Source organism: Echinops telfairi, unplaced genomic scaffold, assembly GCF_000313985.2.
Source record: "Echinops telfairi isolate 266 unplaced genomic scaffold, ASM31398v2 ScPeMD7_655;HRSCAF=1070, whole genome shotgun sequence".
Classification (NCBI taxonomy): Eukaryota; Metazoa; Chordata; class Mammalia; order Afrosoricida; family Tenrecidae; genus Echinops; species Echinops telfairi.
The window spans coordinates 33,424,190-33,434,788 of NW_022104553.1; the positions used below are offsets into that span (position 1 = coordinate 33,424,190).

Below are 10,599 nucleotides of genomic sequence, written 5' to 3' on the forward strand. Positions count from 1 at the left end.
AGGGGTGAAGCTTTGATCGCAGGACTCTGGACCACAGGGCACCCTGGCACACAGGGGTGAAGCTTTGATCGCAGGACTCTGTACCACAGGGCACCCTGGCACACAGGGCTGACACTTGGCTACTAACTGAAGAATGCAAGCCTCCCAGCAGCCAAATGGGGAGAAAAACAAGGCAATTTGCTTCTGTAAAGATGTACAGCCTAGAAACCCTCTGGGCAGTTCTGTGTGGTCCTGTGGGGTCACCCGTGAGTCAGCAGGTCCTTCAGGGTCAGATCATACCCTGCTTCGGGTGTTCCCTTAAACTTGAAGGCCCTTTCCTCCCTTGGGACTATTCCAAGAGTCTGGGACCGTATTGACCCCTGCAGTGTCTCCCTCCCACTATCCGTTTTCTGACCCCACCGCCAGGAAGCTAGCTAGTAATGATGATAGCGTGCCCTCCCCGTGAGTGCCCCATGCTCCCCTCCCTGTGGCGGTGGAAGGTACTGTAGGTATACAAGGCCCCGTAGATACACGGGTGGAAACAGTGAAGAAGAGACGACTACATACAAACCACTAGCTACAAATCTAAGGATAGACGAGCGTGATAAGGGACATAGGGATGCAGTTTGGGCTCAGGTCTCTAACTGATTCATCAATTGTGGGAGGCTAAGCCCTGGGGATGGAGCAGTGACCAAGGAAACCTGAAATCTTGGAGGGATCACTTAGGCTGGCAAGGTACCCCATGAGCTCCAAGTGAGTGGCACCCTGTGTCCTTTCAGGGATGCCAGGTACCATGGACACCGTGGCAGAACCTCCTTGACTGGGCATGCTATACCAGCTTTGGGAGGCTCATCTTGTCCTCCGGGTTCCGCAGGTTGTGAAAAGCAGGGGTTGGGCCTGGATCAAGAACCCGGTTTCATTGATACGTGAATGACGTTGAATTCTTCTGCCTTCCTCTCTGAGTATCTTGGAACCAGAGTAACTGGCATATGATAAGGTACCAGCTCCGCACTCTCCCCATCTTCCTGGACACATAGACACCACCATACCCCCTTCTGCAAACTGGGACTGCTTCAGGTTCAGTAAACCTGGTATTCAACGGCAGGTTAGACAAACGTGATTTTTTTCTCAGCAATGGCAAAACTGAGACACAATAGATAGGCTAGCTTTTTGATTTTTTTACTTTTGATTGTGGTTGGGTTGAAAGTTTACAAAGCAGATTGGTTTTCTATTCACTAATTCTTCCATATTTTGTTGGGTGGTAGAGGCTGTGATTCCGCACAATGCAGCAGCACTTTTGTCTTTACACACACACACACATACACACACGTGTGCCATTTATTTCCATGTGTCCTTCCTGCTACACTAATCATTTCTTGTCAGGGCCGAAGCGTACCATTTGTCATACCACCAAAAAAAAGGCAAATTGTCTCCCCGTAAGTCACTCTTTCATCCCACCCTCCTTACCCCACCCCCACCTTGGCCCAGGCCATCAACATACTAGTAAAAGAATGACATTTGAGAAAGTTTTCGGGCAACAGGAACCATGTTTTATTTCCACGAAATAAACTCAAAAGTAGGAAGTCCATCCTAATCCGTTGTCACGGTGACCAGATTATCAACTGAAGGGAGCGGAGAAAGCAGCGGGTGGATCTGATGAGACCAGTGGTCCAGGGATACCACAATGGGGTGAAAGGAAACGAGGAACAGACCAACCAGGTCCCCAACCTAGAGGAAGGAGGTGTCGCCGCCAGGCTCAGGCTGGCACAGGGTGGGAGAGCTGGGGGGAGTGGGCGTCACAGTCAGGCCCTTTGGTAACTGGCGTTTTCTCAGGGACTCAGCAATGATGGGAAGGGATCTTCTAGGAAAAAAAAGAGATCACACGAGAGCACAGGGCCTGTGGGAACTCGGTGTCCTTTCCTTAAGCTTCTCTCGGGACACCCACATCCCTCGCTGCCCCGCTGCATTCCCCTGAGGCGCCCTCCACAAAGGCTCTTCCACGAAGGCTCTGCTTTTGCCCGGTCACTCCCTCTCTCCTCCGCACCAGAGATCTATCTGCCTCTCCAGGAGCCTGAACCGCTCCACCTACAAAGGCGCATTTCTTCGCAGCTCGCCCTCCTGTCATTTCCTTGTCCTTGACCGAAAGCCTCGCTCCTCAACGCACGCTGGACCACGCCGTCCGGCGCCACCCTCGCAGCTGTTCCTATGTGTGAGTCCATCGCTGCGGCCGCTGGGTCCATCCGCCGGGTCCAGGGCCTGCCTCTTTGCCGCTGCCCCTCTAACTGTACCACGCATGATGTCCTTCTCCAGGGACGGGCCTCTCCTGATAACCATGTCAAAGTATGGCAGCCCAAGTCCTACCATCCTTGCCTCCAAGGAGCATTCGGGCTGCACTTCTCCCAAGACAGATGTTTGTTCCTTCGGCAACGCTCCGCCTCCATGTGGCCCTTCCCCCGAGTGCCTTCCTACAGTGCTTCCTGGGCATCCTGGGTCATTTTCTCCCCAGTCTCCCTCCATGCTGGCCCCCCAATCCCACCCGCGTGCCTTCATACAGTGCTTCCTGGGCATCCTGGGTCATTTTCTCCCCAAGTCTCCCTCCATGCTGCCCCCCACCCCACCCCCATGATCTTTAGAGCATCTTCCCAGACCCAAGTCGGAGAGACTACCCAGACTCCATCCCTGCCCCTGAGCAGTGGCTCCGGGTCAGCCTCCCAGCCTTCTGCAGTTCACATAGACACGCACCTACCAAAACTTCATCCACTGCAGCAGGCCAGGTTGTGTCCGGGAAGCCTGTGGGGGCGAGGAGAAGTCTGAGTAGACGTCACCCTGCCCCCTCCACACCTCCGGCCGTGGACCCTTCTCTCGGGAGGGAGAGATTGCCAGCCCCCATACTCACCGAGGAAGTCAGTGTGGTCCCTCCCTAGAAACAGAAAAGTCAAGCCGGGGATGGACCTCGCTGTGCTTGGCCATGACCTCCCACCTCAGGTCAGAGGCAGGCTCCAAGCAGGAAGATCCCAAAGTTTCTTTCATCTGGATGGGGACACTCGGCCCCGGTCTGGTTCTTGTTTTCCCACAGCAGATTAATGTCCCTAAGGACACCTTACCCAAGGTGGCATCAGAGGTGGCCCCTGGGCACACACTGACCGAGAGGAATGGAAAGAGGGTGGGTGGGTGCCCCTTTTACTTGCCAGGGAACCCCAAACTGGCCCCAAGTGATTGACACTCTGGAGACCCACACCTTGTAGCAACTGCACCTTCCTCTACCTTCCGTCGGGGTGTTGTCCCTGATTTCCTGCTAGCAGGGTCCTTTCCCTGGAGCCCATGTCTCTTCTGAGACATGAAGGCTACAGCCAGCCCCAGTAGGGTTGAGCTTATCCATGCCCTGAGTGTAGAAGAGGGCTCTCTTTGCAATCGAATGAAGCAAAGATGTTCTTGAAACAATCCATATGTCCGGCGCGTGGTTTTCTTTGTGGAATGAAGCATGCGCTTCTCCCACGCACCACGTGTTCGGGGGCTAGCTTCCCAGCCCGCGCGTCTGCCCCCACCCCCTCGGGAAGTCAGCATTACAGATGAGGCAGAGGAAAAACACTCCTCCCCCCCAAAAAATCTGCTGGTTTGTCGTGACCTTTTTTTTAATTACATTTTTTTTAGAGCCTTCTGCTCCTCTTTGAGGGGAAGTAGCTTCGAGTGCTATCCACTGTGTGATGCGGCGCTGACCCCTTGGCACGTTTTCAGAGGGAGTGGGCGGGTGTGCCAAGTATTGAACCCTCTACCCCACTCCTTCCAACGGCTCTCTCTGGAATCGGGAGTCTCCACCACAAAGGATGGGGAGGCGGGACTTCTAAAGGGAGCAGCATGCCACTTCAGCTAGCCAACCGAGAGGTCGCTGCTAGGGAAAGCCTGCCATGCCTGTCCCCCAGCAGAGAACCCAGTGGTAAAACATAGCGGCTTCAAATCTTACCTTAGCCGGGGCCTTGCCACCATAGGCCGTTGGATAAGACTGCTGGTTATAGTTGTAGTTCTGCAGAAGAAAGCAGGGAGGGAGGTGTGAGAAGAGAGAGGGGGGCAGGCACTGCGTCTGGTGGACACACCCCACCTTCCTACCCTGGCTGGACCTGTCTTAAGGCCCCTGCTTTCTCCTCCTCAGAGGACATGTGTCTCCTTCTTTCCTTCCTTGCTTCCTTCTTCCTTTGCATCTCCTCTAGCCAGCCAGAGTCCACTCCCTGACCTATAAAGAGTGTTGGTCTTGGGAACCTACAGGCCCGGTCCCAGTCTGTCCTATGGGGTCACTATGAGTCGGCATCGACTCATGGCAGTGCCTTTGGGGTGTGTTGTTGTTGTAGTTGTTAAATATCCCTCCCTCCACCTGCTCTTGGCACCTCCCCACAAGTGGTACTTGAGATATTTTTGAGACCAAGAGACGAACGTCTAAGTCAGGTGGCCCCACGCACTACGGTCAAGTCAGGTCCGACTCAAAGCCATCCTGCCAGTGCATTCAAACTACCGACCTCGGCAAGGAGCAGGCCAGTGCTTAGCTACAGCGCCACCAGCCCTCCTGAGTCAGGTGGGCCGAGCGATACACATAACCCACCTCAGAAGTTACAACTGCCGCCTCTTGCCTTCCTGGGCCAGACTGAGAAAACGGAACCAGGGGAGTGAAGGAGAGAGAGCAAGCGCCTTACCGGGTCAGCACCAACTGCCCTCTTCTGCATGGACCGCGGCTGTGCACCCTGAGGAGGGGAAAGAAGCAGTTAGTTCGGCACCACCCCTTAGTCTTCGGGGGCTCCAGCACCTCCGGAATAGCAGCATCCCACCCACCCCACCCTTCTCCGAGGTCCATGCCAACTGCTTCTTACAGGGAGGGCGGTGAGCCTGAAAAAAAATCAATGACCCAGATATATGTAGGACACACATTTCCACACTTAGGGCGGGGGAGCCAGGGTAGAGAACCAGGTTTGACAAGCCCGCCTTCGCTCAGGCACCTGAACCATTAGCAGCAGCGTTGAATTAAAGCAACCAAGGAGTGGAATCCCCGCGGATCCCACACCTTTCCCGACACAGAGCCTGTAGGCTCGCTAATCCTCAAGCAGCTGCAGCCCCTAAAGGCTAGTCCACACTCTTCTCTCCCTGCCCCACCACCTCCAGAGAAGGCAGGGAGGGAAGTAGGAGCGGTAGGTGCCAGAAGTTTTGATCCTGCCATTAGCACATTTCTACTGGGGAGAGAGAGAAAGAGATAGAGAGAGAGCCCACCCCCCCTCTTCTGTGAGGTTCTCCTCCCCTTATCCACGCCCACCACCACCCCCCCACCCGCATTACCCACCTGCTTCCCTCCAGCCACACCAAGCCCAGTAGGAATCAGGAATAACCACAGAGCAGAGACAGTAGCCTGAGGCAGGTCCAGCCCCCAGGCCCTCCACCTTTATCACGGATTCCTTCCTCAAGACTCAGCCCTGTCTTCTCTCTCCCCACCCGCCCTCACTCACAGTTGCCTCAAAATAAGAAACTGGGAAAGGAAGGAGGCCCCAGAGCAGGGAGGGTGAGAAGCCAAGACAGAATCAGCACCCCGCTTGCCAAGGGCCCATCATCCCGTGTCCCCACGGAAGTGAGGTCTGAGCCAGGTGGTCAGGTGAGCTTCTTCCTCCCTTACCTCGATAATCTCCTTCCAGTTCAAAAAAGGAGTGTTGCGTTTGAAATCCTAGAGGGAGGAGGAGAGATCGGTGACCCACAAGGGAAGAGAATTCAGAGGGTGGTAAGGGACAGGTATGTGGCAAGGGACAGGTAATTTTCCATCACAATGAAGCGTAGGAATGAGACTTAGAACTTAGGTGTGTGTGGTTTCGGGTTAGAGGGAGATAAGCATACCTAAGATGAGGGTGTTGGAGTTTGAGATGGTATTGGTGATAGGGTTTGGGCAAGGTGACCCGGTCTCAGAAATGAAAAGAGAATGAATGTGTGGACAGGTAGGCTGGGACCAAGGGTGACTCCCTCAAGGGGAGGGGTGGGCAGGGTGGAAAGAGACAAGGTGAGCAGAATTCCAAATTCTTCAAAAAGGTGCACACCTCCCAGAGACGGCTGAAGTAGAGGAGAGCTCGGGTGCTGGGGACTGGGAGTTGGCCCTGTGGGTGAAAGGCAACAAGCGGATTATTAAGGGGTCCAACTTTCTGTGCATCTAGACCCTCTGCCCCGACTCCAGTTCTCAGGTCTCAGAATTTCCTTGTCACTAAGGTTCGGAGAAGCTGGTTTTCTGAAGAGATAACCAGAAACTGCTTGTGGCCACAGAGAGAGGCTGCATCTTTGGAGCCATTAGCCCCTGGCCCTGACACATACACAGGGCCTTCTGCCCCCCGATTCCCCTACTCTTGGCAAAACATCATTTCCACAAACACCTAGGACCACAATTTGTCCCCAGACCTTCGCAGCTTCTCACCTGCCCTGCCACTTCCAGCCTATTCCCAAAGCTTTGGGGCTGCAGCCACCTCTTCCCCAGGCCGACTGACCTGCATTCCACGTGAAATTCCTTGCCAACAATTAAAAATCCGATTTCCAGCTTTCATGGAAAAACCAGATGTCATGCCACACTTGTCTGACATGCATGCCTGACAACACTCAGCCGGAGAGCCTGGACCTCCCCCAGGGACATGGCCTGTCCCACCTGTCCAGCCTCAGACCCCACCCCACCCCACAGCAGTGGAGACATAAGAAAGGTGCAGAGGCTCTGAGCATGGGATCATTATGGTTTATTTCCTTTAGGGGAATCGTGGACCAAAGCAAGGGTAGAAAAGATTTCTTCTTCAGAAATCTGCAAGGACCCCCTGTTGCCATCTGGTCAAATCCAGATGCCCCAGCTCAGACAAGAGAGCCCTCCAACCTCGCCAGCAATTTTATTTCTCGTCTCCCTCGCCTGACTCCCCACCAAGGTTATAGTCTTCAGCACGCATGTGCGCACACACACATCTCGTAAAGGAGAACGGGGTTCTCCACTTTCTTATGTGGCCTATTAGCGTCACCTGACTCCTTGGCCAGTGTGTCCCCCACCCAACGACTCTGCTGCCCCTCTGGCCTCCTGGGGGTGAGGCCTCCTCGCTCTCTCCCTTCCAGGGGCCAAAAGGAGAGAGCCAAGGCTCACAATGTTGCTCAGTTCTAAGTATCAAGACGTTCTTGGGGCCCCTCTGCTCCTCTAACCCCAGCTGTGTCAAATCCCCCCCTCTCTTTCAAGGTCTCTGCTATCCTTCCCCAAGTTGTAGTTGTTCGTTTGTTGGTGTTTTGCTTGTTTGTTTTTAGCATCCGTCTAAATGCTTTCTTAATAGTCATCATTCTTGTGTCCCGGCTCAGCGAGTTGAGGTTTTGCTTTCTTGTCTCTATGCCTCTCTCACAAAGATTGGGGTGGCACGCCCCGCCCCACTGCCCTTACCTTGTTTATGGCATCCCAGTTAATAAAGCCCAGCTTGGATTTAAAATTCTGCAGAGAAAGAAAGAAGACGGAGCATAACCAAATCGGATCGGATTGGACGTAGCTCTGGACTTCAGGATCAGAGAGCTGTGACCATTGTTACTGAAAGGTGACTTCAGACTGGGGGGGGGGGGAAGCCATGGGGCAGGGTTGGTCTTCCAAAAGGGAGAACTCACCTGCCAGAGATTGTCAAACTGGAAGAGGTTTTCGGATGCCTGGGAGTTCTGAGGAACCAGATGGAAAATGAGATAAGTGTGAGGACCCACTGTGTGAGGAAGAGGCAGGGGCCCGAGACTCGGCACCAGCAGGAAAGGCAAGGATTGTTGGACACTGTGGGCCCAGCCCAGGGGCGTCTGATGTGTCCACTCACCAACAAGTGGCTTCCTCTGAAGGCTTCACCTCCTGCATTCTCCCTGCTGTAGCCTTGCCCCTGGGTGAGGGAAAAGGGAATGATGTCCAAGGCTGATACAGCCTGGCCCTCAGGCCACCTATCCATTTGCACCTGGCCCACACCTCTTCATGGTACTTAAGCTCTGCGAACTCACTCACGTCTGTAAATCCACCTTCTCTGTCTCTCAGTCGCACCTGAAAACCCCACTGCCAGAAAGCAATCCTGGAGTGACTTGCTCACTGACACCCCTTAACCAATCCCCTTAATTCTATTCTGCTGCCTCTTGTTTCCAGCCGCCCCCCCCCCCCAAGCATCACTAGTCATGAGAGTAGCTAATGTGTTTAGACCCATCATGCACTGGACCCCATGCCCCCTCCTGGGACATTCCTATGCCAGGGAGCACTCCGCTTGACAGATGAGCAAACTAACATTTAAAGTCATCCAACAGCCGACCTAGGACCGGTCTCCATGTCTGGTGCTAATGCCTGCACTCTGGACCACCTTGATCGCAATAGTGCAGAAAGGTCTATCGGAAGTATGAGATGTGAACAACGGACAGGTCACCAACCCTGTATGGCTGTACCTCCGAGGACACGTAGGCTCGGTAAGGTCAGCTGGTGTGCCTGAAGACACACAGGTAACAAGTGACCGTGACCGAGCTGGAGTTTGAGCCCCATCTTTGAACTCAAAGTTCAGTGATGCTCCCCTTTGTGACCCTGCCTTCTTAGGTGCGATGGTTTGGGGTTTTGTTTTTCATTTTTAAAATAACCCTTTGGCCAGTCTCCCGTTGTTTGTGTCTGCTCTCGCGCTCACAGAGGTATACACTTCAATGAATTGAGCTACGTGGATGGAGCTCTTGGACCCCCAATCTCCTCTCTCTCTCTTTTTTTTAAAATCAGAGATGTTATTTGTTTAGACTAATTGGGACTGTCTTTCTTTTCTTAGAAATCATTTTCTTGGGGGCTCTGACAGCTCTTCTCACGGTCCATACATCAGTTGCATCAAGCACAGTTGTATGTAGGCCCCATCATCACTTCCAGCTGGTCTCTTCATGAGGAAGACCCAGGTTCCAAGCAGCTCACAAGCGTAAACGGACACTTCTTCCCCCCCAACTTCCATTCTCCCTCCCACAGCCAACCCTGCCCGCCCCCAGGTTCACCTGGTAGTTGCCTGGATAGCCGCCCAGAACATGACTGTCTCCATGGCTTAGTTCCTGTGGAGAAGAGGCAGGCAGGTTAGAGGTGGCCACGGCAGGGTTTAGGGGACGGATCCCTGAATCAAGGGACAGAGGCTTGAACATGGCAGAGGACGTCGCAGGACCCTGTGAAAGATAGCCCCTCTATCTAGATGGCTCCACCTTCCTTGGCAATCTTGCTTCCACCTTCTGTGACTTGGGTTATTGCTCATGAATGTTCCTGGATTACATCACCCACTTGGCATCTGTTCATTCCTGCACACTGCCTGAAATCCAGAAGGGAGGGCCTTGGCCACCAACGCCAGCGTGAGCCCGGGTTGTTGTGCTGAGTGCACTCAAATGGAAGGGCCTGTTTGGGCTCATACTTTGGGCCAGAAAGGTGTTGCCAATGGCTCATGGCTGAAGGTGCTGAGACCCGTGGCGAGTGAAGTCTCCTACATTAGAGATAGGCTCCTCGGGTTCAGCTCACAATCTGAGGTGGGAAGCAGACCCATCCATGCCTCTTCCTTCTCAGGCCAAGATGCAGGGTGCTCGGTTCCTGGCGCCCTCTATTAGTGCGGCTGCTCAGGGAAAGATTGACTCTCATCGCCACCACCCACCCACCCACCTCTCCGCCGCCAACAGTGTACTCTTACAGTCTACCAAATTCTTACCCGGATGCCGGAGCTGCTGGCGCCTCCCTGCCCTCGAAATCCCTAGAGGACAAGACAGTGAGACACAGATGGTCATGCTAGTCCTGCAGGCATCCCACCAAGGAATGTGTTGAGTTAAGACAATTCCTGGAAAAACTCTAAGGACATTCTCTTTTGGAACTTGTCGAAATAACTCTGAGCTTCACTTGGAAGGATAAATATCTAAGCACAAGAGACTGCGGGGAAAGATAACCAGCAGGTGAGACGTATCCTGGCAAGCATGAGAGTACTGTAACACTACCATAAGTAAAACAGTGTGGCACCTCTCCCAGAACAGAGGAAGCCACTTAACGAGAGACAGTTCCCACAAGCTCTCCGTGAGTGTTTTACAAGTGGTGTGTTTAACCAGTGGTGAAAGTGACTCAACGCACGAAACTGGAAATGTTAGTTTGGTACTTGCAGGAGCGACAGGGCTTTCCTCAAACAGGCCCTGCCTTCTGTTGGGATCTGGTTTTGCCTGAGATCCCCACCCCACCCCCGAGTTGTGCGCACGGCTCTGACCCACAGTGGAGTAAGTAAGTCTGGTTGAACTGAGGAGTGGACTAGACAGGACACAGAAACATAAATGCCAGGTGGATTCCCAAGTTAGATTGACACGATGAAACTGTAGGCGCGTAAGCGATGCTCAAAGTGAACGAAGGTAATTTATGAATGAGCCCGGAGCAGGAACCAGCAGGGGAAGGAGGGGCAGGTGGAAAGACTGACAAAGTTGAGTCCCTGCAAATGAAAGACTTGGATCGATCCAACACGGGAAGTCCCCAGACAAACTGGGCGACATTTCCTCAAAGCCCATGGACCCATAAAAGGCTCCTTCATATAGGGGCCTCTTAGCCTTCTCAACCGAGCCTGCCACTCGCAGCTCAATTCTCCCCCTCTGGCTCGGACTCCCCCC

At 53.6% G+C, this 10,599-nt stretch overlaps 1 protein-coding gene across 1 annotated transcript in view; it reads right to left on the minus strand.

Moving 5' to 3' along the window:
- The window catches only part of DMKN (dermokine), a 28,489-nt gene that overhangs the window by 14,232 nt on the left and 3,658 nt on the right, over positions 1 to 10,599 (minus strand). The window contains exons 9-19 of the mRNA XM_045292710.1: positions 9,669 to 9,710; positions 8,980 to 9,033; positions 7,800 to 7,859; positions 7,606 to 7,653; positions 7,391 to 7,438; positions 6,039 to 6,095; positions 5,627 to 5,674; positions 4,662 to 4,709; positions 3,941 to 4,000; positions 2,876 to 2,899; positions 2,726 to 2,769 (exon numbers count right to left, since the gene is read on the minus strand). Of these exons, the coding sequence (XP_045148645.1) occupies positions 2,726 to 2,769; positions 2,876 to 2,899; positions 3,941 to 4,000; positions 4,662 to 4,709; positions 5,627 to 5,674; positions 6,039 to 6,095; positions 7,391 to 7,438; positions 7,606 to 7,653; positions 7,800 to 7,859; positions 8,980 to 9,033; positions 9,669 to 9,710 (533 nt within the window). The remainder of the gene's footprint in view (positions 1 to 2,725; positions 2,770 to 2,875; positions 2,900 to 3,940; positions 4,001 to 4,661; positions 4,710 to 5,626; positions 5,675 to 6,038; positions 6,096 to 7,390; positions 7,439 to 7,605; positions 7,654 to 7,799; positions 7,860 to 8,979; positions 9,034 to 9,668; positions 9,711 to 10,599) is intronic.